The 24,865-nt window shown below is 45.7% G+C and overlaps 1 protein-coding gene across 3 annotated transcripts in view; it reads right to left on the bottom strand.

Moving 5' to 3' along the window:
- Positions 1-3,439: 3,439 nt before the first annotated feature.
- The window catches only part of KAT6A (lysine acetyltransferase 6A), a 32,276-nt gene continuing 10,850 nt past the window's right edge, over positions 3,440-24,865 (bottom strand). For 2 of the 3 annotated variants that reach the window (XM_027744319.2, XM_027744318.2), the window contains 15 exons: positions 21,744-21,852; positions 21,070-21,185; positions 20,738-20,819; positions 19,836-19,971; positions 18,676-18,989; positions 17,893-18,011; positions 17,038-17,153; positions 16,254-16,395; positions 15,647-15,808; positions 14,987-15,080; positions 14,331-14,562; positions 13,021-13,231; positions 11,666-12,358; positions 10,604-10,919; positions 3,440-8,485 (listed from right to left, as the gene is read on the bottom strand). In XM_027744319.2, the coding sequence (XP_027600120.1) occupies positions 5,898-8,485; positions 10,604-10,919; positions 11,666-12,358; positions 13,021-13,231; positions 14,331-14,562; positions 14,987-15,080; positions 15,647-15,808; positions 16,254-16,395; positions 17,038-17,153; positions 17,893-18,011; positions 18,676-18,989; positions 19,836-19,971; positions 20,738-20,819; positions 21,070-21,185; positions 21,744-21,852 (5,430 nt within the window). In that variant the 3' untranslated portion in view covers positions 3,440-5,897. Of the gene's footprint in view, positions 8,486-10,603; positions 10,920-11,665; positions 12,359-12,786; positions 12,865-13,020; positions 13,232-14,330; positions 14,563-14,986; positions 15,081-15,646; positions 15,809-16,253; positions 16,396-17,037; positions 17,154-17,892; positions 18,012-18,675; positions 18,990-19,835; positions 19,972-20,737; positions 20,820-21,069; positions 21,186-21,743; positions 21,853-24,865 lie in introns of those variants that run through there. The other variant, XR_003545147.2, reaches the window with a different exon arrangement.

The following is a 24,865-nucleotide window of genomic DNA, read 5'->3' as shown; positions in this document are numbered from 1 at the left end:
AGGAGTCTCTTGGGAAGCTTTTCCTTTTGCCACTGCTGCTTTTAACCTGCTAACCTATTTGCTGGCTTGTGCAGCAGGCACTGCATTCCTTCTTTCTCCACACTGGGAGAAACGTGTGAGGGGGGAGTGTGAGACCTCAGTTGTCTGGTTCTCTTCCCCAGGCAGCTTTAGGCAGCTCCAAACAAAGGGCTGGGGAAAAAAGCAGCAGCATTGGGGAATAGGGACATTTAATGAACTCAGAGGGTAGAGACGTAAAAGCCAAACTAAGAAAGAAGTTACTAATCACAAAACAGGCCTGGGACGTACAATTACAAGGTAACATCACAGCTCAGAGCTCAGAAGAGCTCAGCAGAACTCAGAGGTATAAATGCAAGTGCTCTGAGTGACCGTGAGGGAGACACTTCCAGAGGAGGTGCAGGTCTCATCACCACGTGTGCAATCAGCTGCCAAGCCAAAGCTGCCTCACTCCGTGGGAAGGCTGTTCTGCAAGTGCAGACTCCAGTAACTAATTGAGTGGCCTTTCTTGGGGCCTGGATATGCTCAGGCAGAGAACTTTTCAAAGTGCCGTTCCTGGCCATGTCGTTGATACAAACCCCCTCTCCCTGCTGCCCTCTGTGTTACTGCTTGAATTGCAAAATATCACCAGTGCCTGCCTGCCCACAGAGCAGAGCAGAGGAGTAGGTAGCAAGACTCCAGAGAGCCCCAGGTTCAGACTCCATCTGTAAATCAGAGGGATTATTGATCTAATGCCCTTTAGGTACAGCCTGAAAGGCACCAAAAGCATCATCTGCCATTGCCAGAAAAGGAAGGAGCACTTGAGCAGATGAATCACTTTTACCAGTGCAGCTGAGACATTTGTGCTTTTCTAGGGCTGGGAATGTTTCCCTGTTCAAACTCATTTTCCTTATCACCTTATCCAGAGCAATATTGTATTCTTCAGCCCCTGACTGTATCCCTGTTATCTGCAGCTGTACATGTGCTGTCAGAGCTTCCCAACACTGCTACCCCATAACGTCACAATTCCCTTTTTACCTTCCTACTGCACCAACATTTACTGCTTGGACTCACTGGGCCCTGTGCAGAATTTGTGATGAAGGTTCTTGAGGACAAGGATCAGGTTTCCAAGCAGATCAAAGTGCCTGTCTCACAGCTGGACAGACGGAGAGGTGATCAAGGGTGTCTGCCATGGCCTCTAAAGACACTGTTTTGTTCAGTGCTTTCCTTTGTCCCCAGCCATCACCTGCTGGCTCCTTGCTGTACATCCCCAGCCAGCTCTGATCACCTTCTGGGGACCAACTCCTGCGATTCTTTGCTCTCAGGAGCATGTTCACCAACACAAAGCAAAGGAGGACAAGGACACTCCGAAAGCAGCTGCAGCCTCGCCTGCTTCAGCCTGCAGGAGATTTTTATCGGGAGGGAACACACAGCAGCTTGAACCTGCCCCCTGGAGAACAGCTCCAGCTCCTCCCAGCAGGGCTGACTGAAGCCCTGGGTCAGGAAATCTGCTGTCCAGTAACAATTCAGTTCTTCCCATGTGACACCCGTTTTCCTTTCCCCCAAGATTCCAGGGGAATTTCACCCCTGTTGAATTCGGAGCTTTGGCCCCCCTGGCTGGCAGCCTTTGGAGAGATGCTGAGCTCTGACAGGGCAGCAGCACTGTCAGGTGCTGCCTCCTGAGTGGCCTTTGGTGCCAGTGGTGGTGCTTTTAGAAACATCTGTCCTGAATTTTGACAGTCTGATTTAAAAGTCGACCTTAACTCACCGTGTCTTTTTTTTTTGTCCAACAGTGATTTTTATCTTCTTTGGAGAAATTGTTTGGGAAATATCCAGAACTGTAGATGTGTCATATCTTGTTGCTGCTTGTTCCTATTGGTTAAAATGGGAAAACAGAGGATGAATATTTCAGTAAACAGACTCTCTCCTATAGCTGGAAGGTACCACAGGCATCTAGTAGCCAACATGTGAATAGAAAAGGAATTTTCAAGAGCCTTATTTAATTTTTTGGCACAGAACACCATGTTTATCGCTTTTCCCTTGAAAACAGATTATTTGTGCTATGATAACTCTCTGTTATCTCAATCATAGACTGAGATTCTGCCACGTGACAAATGACAAACACACCAACAACAGAGCCCCTGTCTAAAGAGTTCACAGGGTAAAGTATTTGGCAAGGGAGAACAAACAGATACTGACAGGGGAATCTTTGTGAAAATTATCACACAAAATGAACAAGGTCATTATGTGCCAGTTCCACACACAGAGCTGTCCTACAGCACAGAACCTCCCATAAGGAAGGAAGCACAGGAACAAATTCCTGATTCTCTCTGCAAGGCACTGCAGCTGTTTCAAGAGATTAAGCACGTAGCTGGAGTCCTGCCTCGCTCTAGGTGAAAATCAGTGTTTGGTGAAGTTGCTGAGATTCTCTGTATTCGGGGCAAAAGGATTTTGCATTCAAAGCTCAACTTCAGGCAGCTATTTTTAGGTAAATTATTCTGGCTGACAAGCTGTGAAGATAAAAGATGCTGCAGGCCTCACCTCAGCTGCTGTAAACTTGGTGTGCCTCAGTCAATCTGCATTCCTCTGCTACTGCAGAGCTCGGAGGGATCTCAGCAAGGAGCTCTTTCCCCGAGCTGGGAGCCTAATTAAGAATGTTCTCTGCTTCTTAGCTTTTCCCAAATTATCTCACTGATGAGCTTTCAGAAATCACGGAAGCCTCCGAGATCCTTCTCCTTTCAGTCAGTCCCTCCCAAGAACCAGCACTCCAGGCTCCCAGGCAGTAGTTGGTTGCTGTGGGTTGCATTCCAACTCTTCCCTGCGTGTTGAGAGCTGCCAACAGACATTTTGGTCCCCCCACCGACTAATTTAGAGCAAAGGTGGCGGTGCTGAACAGAGCAGCTCTCCCCTGGCCCCAGCACGAGCAGAGCCTGCAGCAGAGCTGCTCACACCCTGCTCTCAGGTACCAAAGGTCCTTGCACTTCAGGACAGCCACATTTCAATTGGCAAGTCTCTCAAAAAAACCCCCACAAACAAACAAACAAACACCCAGCAAACCAAACCCCTTTCCCCTGTTCAGTCCCTCTCTAGGGGTGGGATTTATCATCCCACTGGCCCACGGGAGCAGGGGGTGGGGGTTTGTTTGTTGTCATTTTTTAACCAACAAGCAGTGAACAGAGCAGCCTATTTGATCAAATAGTGGGGTTTATAAACAGTTCTACTTTCTCAGGACATCCTCGTGAGGGCCCCTCTGTGGCAAAGCCTTTGGGAGGTGCCCGTGGGTGCTGGGGCTGCTCTGGCTGACAGAGATCTCGGCAGTGAATTCCCAGTGTCACCTCCCTCCCAGGTGAAAAGGCCAAGAGGGAATCGTGTTCCCAGGGCCGAGGATCAGGGGCAGGGTTCCCCACTCACAGGGAAGAAAAGAAATCCACACGCACAACTGACATCCAAAATGGCTCAACATAATTTATTTTTTATGTTAAAATGTACAGAGTTCTTTTGAAAGTACTTGCTAGAAAGGGGAAAAAAAAGTGATATTACATACAAGGAGAGGAAGGGAGACCATCCAGCCAGGAGCGTATGACATGGAGAATTACAAAGGCATCTAGGCACCCCCTTCCCCTTAGCTTACAAGTCACCATGAACAAAGTACAAAGAGGTTACAAAACAGGAAAAGCAAATATAAACAGACAGGAATAGACTCAGCTTCATTTGTACATGCGGCTTTTAGAGGCATCTGGAGCTCCTATTCACACACTCTAGAGATCTCTTTAAAGAGAATTTTATCTTTCTTAAAATAGTTTTTAATATTCTACAACAAAGATAAAAAATTTTAAAGATGGAATGAAATGAAAAAGCTCTTATTTTTAAAAGGCATCAAAGTCACTAACTGTGAGATTTTTTTTTTTAATTTCTTTTAGAAGATTACCCAAGTTATCTTGCTAAAAATACATTTTTTTTTTTAAACAGAAGTGAAAAAATGGTAGGTACCAATATTACTGCGTTGGATAATTTCTTTTTATATATAGAAAAGAACTTTTTTTTTCTACAATAGTTCTACAGTCACAAAGGCTTGTGGAAAAGGGAGCTGCCCAATTGATAAAAAAACCCATACAAAACCAAACCAAACATAACAGCAAACAAACTAAATTCACGGCCCTCATTTCAACAGCTTCTCCTCCTGTCTCAGACCCACCCCCACCCCCAGGAAGCAGCGACACAGCTGAAGATCAAGGAAGAGAGGGCAGCACAGTGCGCTTTCTACACGGGTTATTTGGAACTGGAATAGTATATACAGAGAAACGGGGTCCTACACAGCCTTGTACATGCTCAAAATTAAACAGAAATAAAAAGTGGAAGTCCTTTGAATTCTGCCTTTTATGGTTAGCAGTTACTGGAGGAAAAGTCCATTTTAGTGCATCTGAAAAAACCCCAACTTTCTTTTAGACTCTTTTGGTTTAAAAACAAAAGAAATTAGTCTTATTAATGTGTCTGTATCTCTACTTCATATACAATAAAAAAAGAACTTTACATTAAAGGGTGTCCCTTTTTGTACTGGGTGACGTGCCAGCAGTGTAGCCAAAAAGAATGTAAATTGGATTATGCAGCAACAAACAGCAAAATCCTCCATCCTGCTCCGGTGCTGGGACGGTTTCACTGCTGTCAGACAGGCCGATTCCCTTCTTTGCCCACACTAGATCAAACGTGTGGCTATTCCTATAAAATGGGTATCAAACACAGCGGGAGAGTCAGGGAGTCACCGACTCCCCCAGAGAGTGGCACCTTCAGCACCTTCCTACCCCGGAGCAGAGAGGGAAGAGGGACGAGGACCCCGCAGGGCTCCCGCCCCAGCCACCAAACACTTCGTCCTCCAGCACTTCCCGAGCCAAGAGAGAACTGGAAACAGCTGCTCCCGAGCTCAGCCCGACCCCGAGGCTCAGAACAAGCCCCTCAGCATTTCCAGGGACACACCAGAGCAGTTTGGGGCTGACTCCAGGTCCCCACAGGAGCCGTGACCACGTCCTTGTCCCTGCAGACATCGCCCACCCGTCCCCCCCGTGCAGGGGGGACACAGCCAAGTTCTCTCCTGAGGTGCTTCCAGCAGTCCCGTGCCAGGACGTGTGTGCATTCCTGCACACGTGTGTCCACGTGCATGTCTGGGTGGTGAATGGGATCACTTTAAAGTTACATTATATTTTCAGCATGAAACATACAATTTCAATTAACTCATCTACAAAAACACCAAGGTGAATAGTTTATTGTTTACACCTAACTCCAAATTTTACTGAGGGTGAGGGAGTCAGGGAAAATACAAGATTAAAATTTTTTCCTGACTTGCAGAAATAAAGATCTTCATTTATCCTCTGTGTCCCCTTCCAAGTCTCCCAATAAGTGCCTCCTGCTAGAAGTAGGAAATGCTAAGTGGGGTTTAGAGGGAAGGGCTGTTATTCTTTGAGATGTCAAACATTTTACATGGCTGCAGCACTAGAAACTGCATACAGAGGGGCACAGGGGAGGGAGAAGGACATACATTTTTTAAAAAATTTAGGAACATGATTTCACTGTTACACATAGTCTGTCCACTTTGTCAGCAAAGTAAGGCTCTTTTTAAATTATGAAAAGATTTTGTGCATGTTTTCCTCTCTAAAAAACATCTGTAAATGATTTTAGCTGTAAAATGTTTGAGGATTGTGAAGAAAACAAAAACAAACAAATAAACAAACAAAAAAAAAATCAAAAAAATAAAGACCAGGCTTCCTAAAAAATAAAATAAACCAAAGAAAATCCCTCTAAATCTACAGCAATATTTTAACTGGAAAAAGGTCCATTTTCTCTGGTTTGTCAGTATAAAAGGTTCCTTTATTTATATATATTTCAGTTTTTAGGACGCAAGTTCATCTTGCTCATCTTCTCATGTATGGTCCATTGAGGGACTGCTTGGGCACCCCGGCAGCGTTCATGTAGCTGTGATGGGAGGGGCCAGTGTACATCATGTTCCCGTGAGGGTTTGGCTGCATAGGCTGCTGGGTATAGGCCTGGCTCCCCATCATTCCCATCTGCATCTGCATAGGATACTGTGCTGTCTGGTTCATGTAGGCAGGGTTGCTATGGTAACTGCTGTTCATCATCGGCTGCGTCATGCGGTAGCTGTTCATGGCGTTCAGGGTGTTCATGTTCATGGAGTTCACGTTGTAGGGGGCGGTGGGCATCAGGTTGACCCCCATGTTCATGCCGCGCTGCACGGCCAGGGCGCGCGGCCCCGCCTGCATGGCCACGGCCGGGGGGCTGCGCCCGTACAGCTGCTGCTGGTGCGCGGGCGCCGAGGGCAGCGGCGCCGACTTGGAGCGGATGGAGATGTGCCCCTTGACGGGCATCTGGCCCTGCAGGCGCTGCGCGTGCGGCAGCCCGATGTTGGTGGCCGACATGTTGCACTGCAGCAGCGGCGACGTGAGGTTCATGGTGGTGGAGGCCAGGTTGGGCGGGGGGGTCATGGTGGCTTGTGCTTGCGGGGCGCCGGCCAGGGGGTGGGAGGGGGCCAGCTGGGCCAGCCCCGTGTTGGACAGAGAGACGCTGGTTGCATAGGAGGTCACGGCAGGAGAATGGCTATAAGGCATGGCGTGGGGGTCCATTATGGTGTTGGTCAGCTGCTGCAGCTTGGCTAAGCTGAACGTGGCCGAGGGCTGGGAATAGCTCCCGGCGCCGAAATCCCCCGGGATCCTCTCGTAGATACTGATGTTACCGGTGCTGCCCGACTCGGGGATCTCCATGATCATGGGGGCCGGGGTGAAGCTGTTGTTCATGCTACACTGGGACAGCGGCGGCTGCTGCTGGGGCGGAGGGGGGGGCTGTGGCTGCTGGGACTGAGGCTGCTGCTGCTGGGGCTGTGTCGTTGGTTGCTGGTTACTCGGGGGCCTTTCCACCACACAGCTCTGAGGTGACTTGATATTACAGTTTGCTGCAGGCTGGACAGTGTTTTGCTGCATCATGCTGCAACTGCTGCCAATGTTTGCCATTTGCTGAGTGACAACACAACTGTTCTGAGTGAGGCTGCTGGAAGAAGACAGTCCTCCGTAGGAACAGCTGCTCTGGGAAGAGTTATTTCCACAAATGCTGCCTCCCATAGTGGAGTCGTAGCTGCTGGGGTTTTCATAATTCTCTGTAGTGCTCTCAATGCTGCCAAGGTCACTGAAGCCACTATCCACCACCTGCTGGGAGTGGTCCGATACTGAAGGCACATCCATCATGGGGCTGGTCTCCATGTTCTGCATAGAGGGTGCGGACAGGGATCCTTGCTCAGGACTGATCTGGGTGTAGCTGCTCTCCAGAGCAGGCACGTTTGGGCTGCTGACAGAACGCACAGACTGGCTGGGGTGGGACTGAACAGAGGATATTGGACTGTTGTGTTCTGAGGCCTGGCAGTCTTCAACCATTGATATCTGAGGGTCCTCCTCAGTCTGGGTGTAACTCTGCAAAGTCTGACAAGCTGCAAGAGTTTCCTCACAGTCCTGGTAAGCTACATCATGCTCATTGCTTTCCTCCTGTGTCAAGGACTGGACTGCTTGAACAGTTTCAAGATCTAGTTCACTATGAGGAATCTCTTCCTCTTCCTTTAATTCAATTAACCCTTCTTTATTACTTTGTTCTTCTTCGTGATCATCCTCAGACCCAGGGACGTGCTCTGAGCCCACTGATGTCTCGTTGGAAGCCTGCTCTTCCTCAGAATCTGCCTCTGCTTCATCCTTTTCTTTTGCATCTTCTCTACTGCTTGGTATGCTTGTTTCTAAAAAACATTCTTGCCCCTGAGGCTCTTCCTTGACCCCTTCTCTAACAGGCTGTTCCTCCAATTCTTTTTTCTTCACTGACTCCAGATGACCATCATCTTCGTCATCAGCGTCGTGATCTTCATTTTCATTTGTCACTACTGCAACTTCCTCCTCTTCCTCATGGTCGTGCTCAGGTTCATCGAGTTCTTGCTGCTCTTCTTCTGATTGCCTCTGCTCTTCTAAAACCCGTGGCTTCTCCTCTACTTCCTCTTCTATCTCAGGCTCTTTTACTTCTGGCACTGGACTGCTGTTGCTGTCCACAGGAGAAACTGCTCTTACTTCACTGCTGGCTATATCTTCCTCTTCTCCCTCTCCTACCTCTTCTGCTTCCATGTTCACATCTTCCTCTTTCCTTTCCTCAAGGAGAGGCAGGTCTTCTTTCTGCTCAACACATTCTTCTTTATCTGAAATTTTGGGCTTACGCCCCGGTTTTGAATTAGCTGCTGCTTCATCAGCTCCTTCATCCTGAACTGGTGGTGGCACCTCTTCCTGGGTCAGTTTAAAACCTGGTTTTCGACCAGGTCTTTTCTTCCAGTGGACTGGTTTTCGGCTTTTCCCTTTTGGCCATCCCTTCTTCTTTTTCAGGGGTGTGGAAGTATCTGGCTCCAGTGAAGAATCCTTTGCTTCGCATTTCCTCAGCATAGACAACGGTTTCAGAGGTGGGTTACCTGAAAACACAGATTGAAAGACACTGTTCAAACGTTTTTGTTTGACCTGAGCATTCATGGGAGCCTTCCCAAGCACGCCCAACGTGTTTATCAACTCCAATATTAGCTTGGAAATTTATTGTGAAGAGCAACAAGGAGGATCAAGGTCTGCTCGTTTGCAAGCATGATGCACACTGTATTTTCAAAGAACAACAATGCTTTCAAGATTTTGAGTGTTCAAATCTCTGAGCCTTTATACACAATTCCAATTAAGCTCTATGCTATACAATAAAGCCCTGAAAAGACAGATTTTACTGATAAAATATGTTCACAAATGAAAGTGCTGCAGCGTAGGGGAACACGTGAAGTTGCAATAAAAACGTGTTTCCATTTAGATCTGTGTTCATAGTATTTGTTAAAGCATTAACACTTAAACCCTTAAGAATAAAATCCACCTCCTAAAAAAAGTAAATCACTATTTCTCTTCCCTGTCTTTCACATTTCATATCTGCTACAGCAGATTTATCACATTCACAGTAAAACTTACAGACTGAACAAGGGAAAGTAAAAAAACACAGTTCAGCCTATTACTGAGCTTCATCTTCCCCCACACAACACTACTCAAGCTGCACAGAATTGGTAGAACATAGAGAAAAAGTTTTGTTTTCCACACCATAGAACACTTCTGTCTTCTAGAACACCTGACCCTTATTAAAAATTGGCCTCAAATCCCCACCTGCATTAAAGGCAAAAGCAGCCAACAGCTCCTGTTTGATGTCAGGAACAGAACACCCTAAAATAGTGTGCTTACTGCTCATTACTTAGAGGTTCTGACAAATTTGCAGAAGTCAGGGGAAATAAAAAAAGGCAACAGAAATGAGACAAGGGAACAGAAAGCACTAAGTGACAAGTATTTATAAAATAGGTGAGCAAGAAATTTATCATTGTAGTATGTAACAGGTGTGAGTTAAAACAGTGGCTTTGCAAATACCATTTTTGATCCCTGGGCACTCTATGGACTATTTGTAGTCTGCAAAAGACAGTTAAAAATCATTGATTTATTTTATAAAACAATATATGCGAGTGGAATCTCTAAAGGGATCTGCATCTCCACCAGAAAACATTCAGAAGAGCACAAAAGGCTGAAAACAACTGATCTAACAGCTCTGTTAGACCCTACAGTCTTATTAGTGGTTGCTGGAGTACCACAAAAATGTATTTAATGAGTAATCTGACCACAACAGAATTTAAAAAACAATGGTATAAGATGACTGTGCATATATTCCCACTAAGCAACTTAATGCTCTATCAGCACGTGTTTGAACTAAATTGATAGAGTTCTATGCTGTTGTAAGGATTGAAGGGTAACTGATGCTAAATAGATAGCAAACTGTGCTATGATCATATTGATGCTTTTAGTATTTAAGTACTTTTAAAGAAAAATTCTCCTCTGGTAACCACAGCCTCGTTGAAAGCCATAAATTAATGAGTTTGTTCCAGTAACAATTTTTTATTGTGGGATAATGGCACCATACTTGTTTTTCATACAGTTTTTTTATTTGGCTGACTGTTTTGCACTGTGCAGCCCATCAAGAAAACAGCCATAATGAAGATTGCTAATGGAACATCTAATGACAGATGCTGCTTCTGTGGACTCTACACAACCAGCCTCAACCAAATAATTTTATTTTGTGAACTGAAGGTTCCGAGAACTTCAAGGAGATGTGAGAAGCTGAGTGCCTGAACGTGCAATGTGATGAAGAAGAGGATCTCAGAAGAGACAATTTAATATTTCCCTCTGTTATGGAAAATTGAGGGCTCCCAGTTCATGTTCGTTTTATCTCTGTAAGTGACCCTGCTCCGTAGGTTCTTCCACAATCACAGATTCAAATTCCATTAGGAAAGCTGAATCACAAGGACAAGCCTGTGATCAGCTCAGGGCTAATAAGATAGTTAAATGCATGCACCACATTTTCATAAAACTTGGGAATGCTTGAGGCTAGTTTGAACTGGTAATTTATGCCTACCCCACATTTGGGCCAGAAGTTACAAGGCAAGGTAAGCAACTTGTTCTGTCCTGAGCTGTTATCATCTCACACAGCCTATACCAAACTTTCACCAGCATACCACCAAACATACCAGTATTGTCATCAGACTCCTCCTCGTCTTTGGACTTCCTCTTGGAAGAGGGTCTGTGCCTGAGCGTGTCTGGTGGGGCTAAGTGCCGAAAGTATCCACTGGACAGAAGTTCACTCTCCTCCTCTTCGTCCTCCTCCTCCTCTTCCTCCTCCTCAATCTCAAAGGTGGGCTCTAACCGGGGCATCGGCCGCTCGGAGTCGGAGTCCTCGAAGGGCTCATCCAGCACCTCCGTGGTCTCGGAGATGGTCTCGGTGACGACGCTGCTGTTGTGGTGCTTGCGCTTGCGGACCCGCCTCTTCCGGTGCAGGATGGGCTTCTGGGAGCGGGAGGGGGGAAAGAGAAGGCATTTCATCAAGTGAGGTAGAAACACGACACTGATAAATACGGGAAAAAGGACCGGCAGAGTTCAGCGGCCCAAGCAGGACCAGAGAGCTCCCTCCTGGAACCCAGAGTTCACCAGAAACACTGATGAGCACCTGCCATCAGTTGGAATTTGAACAGCTCAAGTTCACAGCCCATCCATAACAGCTGGAGTTTAGAGACACTACAACACAGAGGTGAACAGTTTAGAATAAGCTGCGAAGATGATATAGGAGAGAACCTTTTAGTGCAGCTTTCCACAAAGAGAGGATCTGCTTAGTCACGTTGATAGAATTCACATCTCCACCTCCACAGTAAATAATTTCAAAGACTTTATGCTGTGATTTCAGTTGTTTAGAGAGCATTTGTGGTTTGCAAGCTTCTTTCATAAGTAGGACCATATCTCTTTCTATTTTGCATAACTGAGTAAAACTTTAATAACCAAGGTAGAAAAATAACCCAAGGCACGAGATAGAATTAAAAAACCCCAAACTCCTACCCAAACTCCTACCCTGGACTCAACAAAAAACACCACTAAAAAAAGTCAGTAGGACTTTAGAGAGAGTTCTGGAACACTGAGCATGTGCCACCCGTCCACTTAATACAGACCTCATGAACTGCACCATCCTTCAGAAAGCCCCAACATCCTGACCAAACCGCCTGCATGATACAGCCAGAGACAAGAAGAAATAAGGCACACACCTTCCGTTTCAGTGTTGGCTTGGTGAGGACGGGTGGAGAGCTTGACCGAGGGCTCACGGGCTCATCGTCCTCCTCTTCACTGCTCTCACTGAAACACCTCAGCAGTGCCCTGTCGCTGTCGCTGTAGCGCCGGGGTAACCTGTCACAGTCCTCTGGGAATCGACACTTGGGTGGCTCCGCGTTCTTCTTCAGCTGCCCCCTCCACCTCTCCATGCCCTCGCTGTGCCGCCGGCGGGGAACCGCGGCCTTCTCCCCTTTGCCGTACTGTCCCTGGGAACCCGGGGATTTCTCCTCATCCTCAGCGTAGCGGCCTCTCAAGGCCGGAGACTTCTCCTCACACTCCCCACACCTCCCTTGCAGGGCCGCCGACTTCTCCTCGCAGTCACTGCAGCGGCCCCGTGAGGCTGCCGACTTCTCCTCGCACTCGCTGCACCTCCCGCCGGGCACCGCGGCCTTGTCCTCCCCGGGCAGGGCCGGCTCCTTCTCACAGAAGGGCTCGCGCAGCTTTTTGCTCTTGCGGTTCCATCGCCCCCTCCGGGAGGGCTGGCTGTTGGCAGGAAGACTGTCCAGGGGGAAAATGTGCTTGTCTGGTCGCGCGGAGTTGGCCGGAGCGACGATGTCTGGCTTTTTTTCGCTCTCTGTAGGCGAGTAAGGCTCCTGCTCCTTCTTCTCCCATGACACAGATTTTACCATCTGAGTTAAACAAAAACAAACAGATTTCACACCTCCTATTTCAGCGTGCATGTCTATCCTGAATTTGATTCCACAAAAGCTCTCAAGCAAAAAGTCAGAAAAGTTTAACAGGAGTGACTTTTAAGAATCCGATATTAAAAAGAAGAATTGACCTTTATGAGATCCAAGTAGTGCCACCTTTCCTCACTGGTGATAATGCACCTCAATTAGCCTCCCAATTAACTGACTGCAGTCAGCAGCAGCCGCTCAGTGGCAGCTGGAACACCACCCATCACCTTGCTACATTCCAACACCGTGTTTGTGCCGTTTTCAAGAAAAAAGTGAGACAAACTTGAATCTATTTTCCCATCGAAATGCACAATTAGCTTAATGTAAATACAGTAACAGCAGATAATTTGCCTCTTAGTATTCTAGTCAGTGCTGATCACCTGGTGCGAGAGTGCAACCCCTTCAAGGACTGTTCTCCAGACTATGCCTCCACATTTTCTCTATTTTTATTTTCTAACCTGAAACCATAAAGATACATCAACTTGTCATGACTGCATTGCATTTTATGATTACGACAAATGCTCAAACTTTGCATGTGAAATCCTGCCAGCACTGCCTGCAGAAGCACCAAGGGTAAACCACGTGCCACCCTGGAGTAACAGATTCACTCTTACACTGGTCTCTGGATCCTTTTCTTTCTGCTGTTGTTGCTCCTCATTTTCACCATCCTCTGTTTCCTCCTCTTCATCCTCAGAGACCACGGAGTTGGAGACGATGACGGGCGTCCAGCGCAGACACTCGGCGTCCACGTCGATGGGCCGGACGTTGGTTCGGAGCTTGGCCATGTGCTCCTGGATCAGCTTCTCCCGGCGCACGATCACAAACCTGGGCAGCAACAACACCCACTCAGTGACAGGCCACAGACACCGCACGTGTTGGCACGTGGAACAGACGTGTTACAGAGAAACCTGTGTGCTCTCCATCAGGGCTGTCACAAATAACTTCAGAGGACACAGAGCTCATTAAAACTGCACAACTTCCAGTACCATCAGACTACCAGAGAAACCATCTCACAGCTGAGGAAACGCTAAATTCTTTCCATTTCTTGTTAATGGTGAAGCTTATCCTGCCATGGGTACCACGGAGCTGCAGAGTATCACTTTTATGACACTTAAATAGACAAGGGGTATGCCATTGGGGAACTGGCAGTAGAAGGTGAAAGGTACTAAAGAGTAATAAAAGAACTGCTTAAAAAAGTTTTAGTCCCACTATCATAAGTGAATTTTATTCAGGGGGCTGGGAGCAATATCACTGGTTAAAGTATACTGTGAAATGAGGAAATAAAACTATTCTCAAGTAACTTCAAGTTTTCCAAATAAGTTTCAAGTTTAACACACAATAGAATACAACCCCACTCAAACTGCTATGGTCTGAAACAAGAATAATTCCCAGTATTTCACCTGACTTGTCAGCTGGGCAAGCAGACTACCTCTATTCTACACCCACACACCTCATTTCTCCCAGTGATCTATCCCACTCCTCAAGCATTCCATGTTATTCCACACAGCTCAGAGAAAAGGAGGGAAACAGCTCAGAAACAACTGTCTGCTCAGAAACTGAAAATAAGGAGCAGACCTCCCTTCAGAGAGGGGAAGCTGCTGTTCTTTGCTCTGTTTTGTGAGGATATTCCACTGATTTTGCTGAGGGACCCCGAGAGAACATGACCAAGAGACCAGCTCGCTTTCTCTCACAGCTGCAAGTTCCTCCCAGGTTCCACATCTGCAGTGCTACACAGCTGGACACCTGACCCAGCTCTGGCACCTCTGGCACTGTAAATGAGCATCACAATCTCTACAGCCAGTATCTGGACACTTAAGTCTTAAATGAAATCAAGCTTTCTGCGTGTGAGTTGTCTCCCAGCACCACTAAACTTCACTGCAACACCCTGAATGCACCTGGAATTCCAGAGGGCTCCTGTACTCACTGGTCACTGCGGAAGTCGAGCATTCGCAGGTGATGGAGGGTGGAAGTGATATCTTGAGGGCAGATCCCAGTCAGTTTGCTCAGTTTCTTGATGCTTAATTGCTTGTCACGTTGATGATAAAGGCACTCCAATATTACACTTTTCCAATAAGCCATGTATGAGAGGCGCCCCAGGTCCGACAGGGGCTTCTCTGGGGATCCTGCCTGACCCTCACGCTTTGAAAGCAAATAGCCTAAAGGATACACAGGGAAAAGGTTACAAAAATACCTTCTGCTTCCACCCCAACTTCCACAAAGGCATTTCTCCAGAAAGCAGCTGAATGCTGCCTACAAGATACAGATGGTGACTGTGAAGGATACTCCAAATTGTTCGGTCAATTTTTGATTTGTTTGTTTAAACTCCTGTTATTCAACGCTCGAGTGTGAGATTTGTGAGCTCTGCTGCCATCAGACACTGGTTGTAGGCAGTGCCACGAGATGGCAGCAGGAGCCTGCCCAGAAACTGCACCCAGCCCAAAGCACAGCTGCAACAGCGATTTTGGAGGCGACAGAGGAAAAACCTATTTTAGCCATTTAAAACTAATACATCCACTTCCACTGTTAAGTCCTTCTTTAAAACACGGAAAGAAAAAGACTAAAAAAAGTAAAGTTTCTTACTGAAGTCGATGAGGAACCTGCCGTAGCCCTTACGCTGGTATTGTGGAAGAATCATTATACAGGAAACGTTGTACTTCTGTTGGCAGTGTTTTTCCTGTTGGAAAAGAAAAGCAGAAGACCGGTGAGAAATAGTAGAAGTTGTTCTGTACAAGCTCCTAAGTAATTTTATAGCAAAAAGTGAGAGGGGAAGCCACAAATAAAAGACAAAAATCTTAAGAAAAGGCCTATCTGAAATCTTGGTCCTGTTCCCTCAAAAAAATAAAAGGTTTCAAATGAGGTGCAAAATTGCCAAACTTGTTTGGAAAACAATGTATTCACAGAACAAAGGTGAGACAGAACAGTTGGTAATTCTGTTTATCTCACAAACAGTACTCCCCATCTCCACCAAGAGCAGGAAGTCAGTTGAGGAGCTCTTCTTTAACCACTAGCTGCAGTACAAGTTCCTTAGCAAATATATGCTATTCAACATTCTGAGGAAACCTGGTTTTACTAATTGGTGGTCTCTGAATGTAACATAAAAAAAAATCTGTTTGAAACAGATGTCTACACCTGTATTACATAATTTATTAGGTAAAATGCAAGAGCCCTAAAATTACAAGAAGTAAAGACTCCAAAACAGCATTTCTCAGCACAGCAAACAGTTTGGACTCAAATACTCACCTTGGAAAAGTAGCCAACAAGGTGACAGCCCTTGACATCGTTCTGTGTCAGCACGTAGAAAAGAAATGGCTCCACGTCGTAATAGAGAGTCTTGTGGTCCAAGAAGAGCTTGGCTAACAAGCACAGATTCTGGCAGTAGATAGTGCTGACATTGCCATCAACCTTACAGACAGGAGGAAAAGCTGTCACTCCATGTGCTGTCATGCAAGCTCGTGCTTCACCTGAGTGTCCCCGTGTGTTTAAAAGGCCTTAACATGAGAGGAAGACTCCTCTGGTACAGGTGGTGCCTCAAAGGACTTAAAACTGCCCCAGAACAAAGGCTGTGGCCAATTCCTGTTACATTCATTAGCTTAAGAGACAACCTAAAATTAATTTTCCTAAAACGAAAGAAACACATTTTTACACAGTGAGTTTTCTCCTGTTTTGTGGATGAATAATCTATATACAAGGTCAGTTCCCACTGCCTGCTTGCTCATAGTTCTTCACTCTTGGCAAGTGAATGTTTCAAGAACGAAGATCTTTTGGGCTGTGAAAAACTTATCACCCAATTTGGTGCTGAAGATCCTATTTTACAGATAAAAGTGAGTGACTCCGTTTTCTAACTTACCTCAAAGACTGAAATATTGTTTTTCCTGTAAATTTCATTGGCTGGAGGATGAAACCAGCCACACTTTTTCATATGCTGCTGGAGAATAGTTCTGCTTTTCATATACTTTAGACAGAATTCACAAAGGTACAACTTAGGTAGCCTGTAAGCAAAGGCAAAGGAAGGTCAGACACTGAAGACACAAACTTCTGTATAAAATTCCTCACTCCTGCAGATTGAGAACCTGATGACAACAAACCCAGTGTGTACTGACCTCGTGTAATGTGCTAATGATAGGCAAAACCACCTTACCATAGTTAGTCATGGCATTTACTTCTTCTGTAACAAATGCACATTTAAAAAGTGTCCCTCCCTTCCCTCGTCCCCACAGACATATGGGTCACACTGACATCAACAGCTGCAGTGCCAGTGTCCTGAGGCTGCTGGGATTTAACTCCAGTTACATGCTCCAGCTGGGGCAGGAATGCTGTTTGCAGTTACCTCCAATGTCTTTAGTACAGCTGCAATAATTCCTCATGACAGACCACGTGTTCTCATTAAATGGTGAATAAAGAGTTTCACTTAATTTTCTTTCTCTAGTTATAGCCCTTAGAAGTCATTCCTCTTTCAGAATAAAGTTGAAGTTTGAAGGGTTTGCAGTTTAAACAGTTTGCAAAGGCCTTAGGTAAGAGAACCTCAGAACAACCATACATGCAGCACAGCACAACAACCCTCCAGACACCAAAATGTGTAAGATTTCTGTGCCAGCTGTCCCATAAACACTGAGGCAGAACCAGAGTCTTACCTCGAGTACTCCTGGGGATATGGGGAGGAATACCAGGTCTGGATTTCATATTTGCCAAACTCAATGACAGAAGGGCAGCGGACCTGTGGGTCGGGAGGCCCAGTCACCCCTACTTTCTATGCAAGGGGAAAAAAAACAAACAAGTTTTCATGAATTTCCAAGTGAAAGACTTCTAAGCTGAAATAAATTAAAACATTCTTATCTACACAGTCCATCCTACTCGAACTCAGGGAGAACCAGCAAGAGGCAGATGTTGTTTTCTGACACTAAACCCAGTGCCAGTCACACTTCAAGGAACCACGTGATTCACAAAAAGAAAGAATTATAAGCATTGTCACACCACAAACCTCCACTACCTTCCCCACTGCTGCATGTCATAGTTTTAAATGCAGATTAGTACACAGTGAAGTTTAACACAATCTTTCTTTAGTCCCATTGTAATTTCCTTTCTTGTTATTTCAATAGCCAAGAACAGAAACACAAACTGCTCCTGAGGTTAAAAACTGGAATATGCAAGTATTTAACCTAATGCATCAGTGTCTTCCCAGTTTTGAGACTGGATGTACCACTGTAAATGTAGCAGCTACCAAACCAATGTTTAGGGTGCAGCTACCTCCTTATCATCACAAGTGCAGAAGAATTAAAAACCACCTCACATTTATAAGAAGAAAAAACAGCAAAAAGAGTACTTTTTAATGACTTATACATGCTTTATTTCCTTTCTGCCACTCTGATAGTAACTGTATCTATTATGGCACCCAAAAATAAGGAAACTAAATGCTCTGCTTTCAAAGAAAACAAATGTTTTCTTAAGTCATGAGGATTTTATCCCAAAATGCCAAAATTTAACTTTACCTGCAGTGCTTGTTCCTGAATATCTCTGAACAACTCCATGTCTTTTTCATTTAAGACATCCTGGCTCCCAAAAAAACGGTCCTCATTTTCCTGTTTTCCATCCCAGCCATCCTGATTGTCTGTAAATAGAAGAGAAAATTGTCTTCACTTACATTTACAAAAGAGTTCTTGCTTTTAGAGCACTGACAAACAACACCTGGCTGTATTCAGACACACTGCCAGGTTTTTTTGATGGGATTTTCTATTCAGACTTGGGACCACAAAGAAAGAACCAGGAAAGCAGAACTGTATTTAGAAGGGAAGGGGTGCTTTCCAGCAAGATGCCAAACTGCACAAACAGGCTCCTCCATGGCTGAGAAATCTAAGAACCACTCATGAGCCCAGACCACAAATCAGAAACTCACGGTCTGTCAGCCTGGTTTGAATCACCCATTTCCCATTTCCCACTTCTACACTGCTGCTCTTATTTTCATTAACCACTCTCTATGTTACCTCTTTCAAATGGGACATTATTCAGCATGTTCTCTAGGGCATTTTACCTCACCATCATCATTTAATCCCTCAACAGGCCTTGCAATCACATATAAAGAGGCAAAGGTCTCTAGGATCACTTCCTTTTTCCAACTGGTTCTACCTCAGTGCACCAAAGATAACTGCATTGGAGTGTCAAACTTCAGCTCAAAGTCTCCAGCCTCTAGCAATTCTACCCACTTCAACATCCTAGCCTTTGAACATTTGCTTGGTGTACAGGATACTTACATTGGCAGGGTGAAAAATCTTTACCTGTGGGCCATTCTGAAGTGCTAGATTTCCTGGTACCCTTTTTCCTGATCCTGTACTGCTGAGAATAGTCGACCACCTCCCCTCGAGCTTTCCGTCCGTCGGGGGAGGGAGTGAAGAATTTAGTAAGGCCATCTATGAGCCCTTTGGTTTTCTTGTTGAACTTCAGGGTGTTGCTGCCATCTCTGCAGAAGTCCAGGACATCTGTCTGCTCCAGGTATCCCCCTTCTGCCCCTGCTGACTGGCCGGACAGAGCGATCTTGCGCTTCCGGCCCCGACCGGGCCCCGCGCGGACTTTGCTGAAGGGGCCTTTTGACCTGCGGGATGAGAAGGGCAGAGATGTGGCCAGGAGAGCTGGGGAGGGGCCTGCCCTCCTCTCCAACTCACCTGTCAACCCCACACAAACCAAACATGAACTGAAGAATTTAGAAATGAAGCAGCCAGAGATCCCGGGCACCCCACAGGAGCCAGCATTTAAACCCCCCAGGAGAAGCACTGCACTGGTTTTCTCCACACTGAACATTATGTGAAATTAATCTGAGTATAAACAAGAGATTTTCACCAAATTTAATACAACATCAAATTTTAGAATTGGTAACCAGAATGAATACACTGCACACGAGGCTTCAGTTTCTGCAGTCATTAAACATTTACACTTGTCATTTGTCAGAGTTTTTGCACTGATCAGGAATTCTTGTAAGAACTCCACAGAAAGTTAAGACGTGCAGGACACATATTACCTAAGAACCTACACCACTGGTGGTCATCTTAGCTGAGGACAGCGTTCTCCAACCAGCTGCCATCTTTCAGGCTGGAAATTTTAAAACTCTGCTGAGATGGAAGTATTCAAGAGGTGTGTGGTGTGGCTTGGGGATTTGGGTAGTGGTGAACACGGTGCTGGGATAAAGTTGGACTCAATGATCTTAGGGGTCTTTTCCAATCTAAAGGATTCTATGAGAGAACTGAGTATTCAACACTTCTTAGAGGGATTGCCCTAGAAGTCACTTCTAGTCTTTCACAGCCCTTTTCAGAAAATCTGTATTAAAGAATAATGAGCAGCTCTTAATTGTAAAAGAAACCTTCCCACAAGGTAAAGCAGACACTCCAGAAATACCCCCCGTCCTCCAGAATCTCACATTTTCCTCCTCCTTGCAGAGACTTACGTTGTGTTTTGATTCTTTAGCCTGTTCTTGGGCCGTCCTATGGGGTTGGCATAGCGTCTCTTGATCTGGGCTGCCTTCTTCTGTAACAGTTTCCTTCCTTTCTTCCGGGGCCGACAGATTTGACATATCCACATACCTGTAAGGCACAAGTCCCCATCACTGAATGCAAGAGACATCTATACAGGACAAAAAGCAGAATTACAGTCCACAGGCCTTCTGAGAGTAAGAGCAGGAATGGTGCCACAGGCCTTGACTACACATATACAGGTAAGAGCAATTATGTGTATGCTTCAGCAATCTAAAACTCGAGTTAATGCTCCCCACCCCCCAAATAGTTCCAAACATGAAGGAAATCTCTTTAATTGGCAGCACACCACCAAAAAATCATAATTTAATGGTTAATTATCCCATTATCTGCTTATGACTGTACTACTTCCAACTATCTTCTATAGGAAAATTTTCTTATAACTCCAAGGAGGAATTTTCCATAGATAACCTGCTTTCTGACTGAAAGTTCATTTGTCTGGGATACTCTACTGTCCAACTGGATGTGACTTCAAAAACTTCTAAATCCATCTCTTTCTTTTGGACAAGGCCATTCATTCAAATGGAAGTTGATCCTTTTAACCTGCAGGGATCACTTCTACTCCTTCAAATCTCAAAGATTTTTTTCAAAACCCTTCACAGACAGTAAAGTACGGGAAGCAGGAGATAGTGGAAAATCTGGATGTGAAGCTCTGACCCTTCTCTGGTTTCTAATACCTGAAAAGGAATTCCATAAAAAACAAGCCAAATGCAGCTAAAAGTAGTTAAAAGAGGACTAAGTAAGTGGAAGCACTGTCTACCCACTGATCTCTTCCCACATCATCTTAAAATCATCCTTTTCATAGCACAGTCCTCACCTTTTGGCATCCTGGTGAGCGGAGGATCGCAGCATTCCATGTGAAAGCCACGGTCGCAGGAGTCACAAAAGAGCATGTTATCCTGGGGAAGACAGAGGGAGTGAACCTCTCCTGAGATGTGCACCAGCACCAAGCCCTCCTCTAACCTGTCACCACCCCAGAGAACAGGCACAGTTTTTATCTACAGACATATCAAGGTATCCCACAGGTCTCAGAAGGACTCCCAGACTCAAAAGCTGCAAGTCTTTGCCTCTAGACTGTTTTATTGTGTAGTTTAACAGCCCAGCCCCAGGGCTGCTGTGCTCCTGCTCCAGCCCCAGCCCTGCACTCACAGCATTCTTGCCCTGGTCTCGACAGGAGCTGCAGGTCTTGCACTCGATGCACTGCCACCGCAGGGCCTTCACTCGCACCGTCAGCTCCGGGGAGAACTTCAGGCAGGACGGATGACCTGTGGGAACGGGGGAAAGCACACCAGTAAAACCCTTCTGCTGCTGGGAATGGTCACAGAGAGCTCACAGACAGATTGCTGGATCACTTACGTGCTCCCACGCAGAATTTTGGTTATCCAGATACTCCTATTTTTAGATGCTTCTATTCCTATCTACACCAAACCAATGCCCTAGATAGCAAGTGGCAGGTCCACACACAAAAGAACACAAAGGTAATTCTTCATAACTGAACTGAGAAACATGATAAAACTGGTCTTCGTTGCCATAGTTTTAAAGAAACTTCCAGGAGCCAAATGAACTATTTGAGGCTGACTGAACTGAACTGCCCCCCTCTGAAAGCACAAGATCCAGCTGAACTAACTGCATTCTCTGCCCCAGCAGCATATTCCTCACAGGTCTGGGTCAGCAGCAGTCACTACACGAGATTTCTCTGTGTTAAATGGCAAAGGTCTCACTGGTGGGTCCTCCCCGTGGCGGGGACAGAAGCAGGCACTGGACAAGCTCCTCTGTCCCAAGGGAAGGGAGTAGCACCAGCAGCTCTGTAAAGGGTCACCTACCACTGTTGCCACAGTCAGCACAAGAGATGAGCTCTTCAGGCTTCTTCTCCCGATTTTGCTCTTTTGTACCAAGGCAGAAACTGCAAATTGGAATTGGTTCAGCAACAGGCTGTGAGGAAAAGGGACAATAAAGGCACTGAGTAACTCGAGGGAACAAACCCTAACACACAAAGTGACACAGACATTTACAGATCATCTAAACTGTTGTGATGTACACCACATCTCACAGATTTTCCTTGGTTCTCACACTCAATACAGCACTGACTGTAACCTGGACAGAAGTTAGTACTCCAAAGTGTACAACTATTAACACCATCACTTGTTTATGTTCAGTTCAGTCAGATGTCATCACGAAGTTTCACAGAGAATCTCAACTACATTGTAATGGTCCTTCAGACAGAAGGTAAAAAACAATATTTATTAATAAACTTTAGTGGGACTGAACATTCAAGAGCATCAATATCCCTGCATGTAAGGCTAAATCTTACATTCTTACACAAACAGTTTACTGGTTTTTAACTCATAGCTAGAGCCAATGTGACATCAGAGTTGCACTATGGAATCATAGAATCACAGGATGGTTGGGTTGGGAAGGGACCTTAAAGATCATCCAGTTCCACACCCCTGCCTGGGGCAGGGACACCTTCCACTACAGCAGGTTGCTGACATCCCAAAAAGTGCCCCACACAAACATCAGTTCAACAGTGCAGCTGCATTATCCCCACCAGTGAATGCTGTTGGCATTCCTGTGCTGACTTTTTGATCTGAAAGACTACAATACTTTCTTCCCAGGAGGAAACCATACATTTTGACCCCCTGTTTCTTTTTTATCTGCCTCAAATCCATGAGGGTTATTTTATGGGGGGGGAAGGGTGTACAATCCTCTGTAAGAAACAGTATTTGTGCACACCCTGTTCATCCCCATAGTCCTTCCCATTTGGATGTCCACATCTAAACACTGTCTAGGTTTGGAAGAACCAGATTAAAGACTATCCTTCACAGCTCCAATGTTTCCTGTGTTTACCACCTCTGACAAGCTGCAAGCAAAGACTTTACCAGATTTAAAAAAAAAAAAATCACCTACAGATGGGGGGAAGGTTCTACCACCATTCAAAATGTTTTAGAGTAAGTAACTAAATTGGAATAATGTTGAAGGTGGAGATCAGGCTGCTCCTCCAAAAGGACTGCCTTTCTGTGTGAGACTGTTATGCTAAGTATGGAGAGATTTCAGTGCTGCTGTGTTTGTTCAGCAAAGAACATCCTGGCAAGTGGAAAACGCAAGCACACAATGAAAGATTGGTGAAAACAAGACTGGAAGCAGCCAGCTCAGTTTTATACTGCAAATTTTTGGCAGACATTCAACTCCTTCTGCTGTTTTGCTCGCGAGCACATCTATCTGTGTGATGTCACCGGATTCAGTGAGGGAGGCAGCCAGAACAAATTGGGCTGACAGTGTCTTGCAGCCTGCCAGCCTCCAGCACATGTTGTTACTACACAAAGGGGATCCAGGAACCAAATGTGCTCCACGGAGTCACCCACGGGGCCCCCTCCTAAAGGCACCACGGACAAGTGCCCATGGAAAGAGTGTCTGTGTGTGCACTGATGTACAACCCCAGTCTGGGCCCATCCAGCTGCTCTGTGGCCCTCCTAGTTTAGGAACAGGGAGGCAGGAGCTCCTCAGGATTCCCAGCCCAGCCTGCAGCCCCCAGTGCTCCCATGGTCACTGTCACAGCGTGGATGGACTTCACTCCCTGCATTTACCACCACGGGATCACTGGGCACCAGCACTGCCTGTGCCCACCATCACACACGGGATCACTGGGCACCAGCACTGCCTGTGCCCACCATCACACACGGGATCACTGGGCACCAGCACTGCCTGTGCCCACCATCACACACGGGATCACTGGGCACCAGCACTGTGCCCACCATCACACACGTGCTCTGGGATTCCTGGGGCTGGGCTCAGTGGGTGTGTGACTTACACCAGTGTAAAAGGAACACAGACACTCACACCAACACTTTTGTTCCTTTGCTTTGCTCTGTAAGCCCTCGGGGGGCACTGAGAGGTGGCTGCTGAGAATTCACACCAGGTACTGCTTTTCTGCGGGTCTGTTTTTAAACAAGCACTACTCCTCACTTCAAATAGCCCACGCTGGTGCAAAGGTCTGCCTCAAAAGCTGAAGCAGATGAACCAGAAAAGCCAGAGGGGAACTACAACCTACACCACATGAAGAAAATTATTTAAAACATGAGGAAACATGTTCCAGTGAGGAGGGCAGCACAAAGCCTGGATTCCTTGCCTTTTGGATCAGTGGCTGGGGAAGGAAACCGCTTCAGTTCCATGCCTCAATAAAATCAGAACCAAGGAATTTCAGATTGTCAAAGTAATTTTACTAATCATGTGGGGTTTTCTGTGGTATATAGAGAAAAGTGGATAATTTGGGAAATACTATTCAGTAGTACCAACCTGTGGCAGCAATGGTTAATAACTAACCCTTCTTCTAAGTTACCAAATCACAATTTTTAATGTTCTCTCCAGACAGTAGGGTGAAGAAAAAATATGGAGCAACACAGTAAAAACAGAAATTCTGTAAAATACTGTTTGTGCTCAAGAAAACAATGCTAAATATATTTTATTACACCCAAGACAAACTGGTGCCATAACACGTGTGCATGTTTGCCTGTGCAAATGGATATTGTCCCCAATTCACCTGTTGAGTCTCACTTGAAAGAAAGAAGCTTATTTATATGGCAAAATGATGGCCTAAAACATGAGGCTACATTAAAACAAATGTAAGGAAGGAAAGGAAAATTGTATACAGAAGGAAGGACAGGCACAAAACACATTCCTCTTCCTAAGAGAAACATGTAAGGGTCACTTAAAAAGAAAAACTAAAGGACATTCAAAGTAAGTGCTGCTGTTTGAGGAAGGACTATTACAATGGGGAGAAAATCTGAAATGCTGCTGCTACAAGAGTAAAGTCAAGTGTGAAGGCCAACAGCTTGGATATTAGTGAGGTACATATGGGCTGAACTTTAGGCAGTGGTCACTGACACCTGGAAACCCCCACAAAAAAGCAACGTGGACACTCTGGGGCTGCCACTCAATCTGAAGAAAC

The sequence above is a fragment of the Pipra filicauda genome, unplaced genomic scaffold (genome assembly GCF_003945595.2).
Source record: "Pipra filicauda isolate LSUMZ 115617 unplaced genomic scaffold, ASM394559v2 scaffold462_size518177_pilon, whole genome shotgun sequence".
NCBI classification, from domain to species: Eukaryota; Metazoa; Chordata; class Aves; order Passeriformes; family Pipridae; genus Pipra; species Pipra filicauda.
This window is presented reverse-complemented; position numbering and strand designations above follow the sequence as displayed.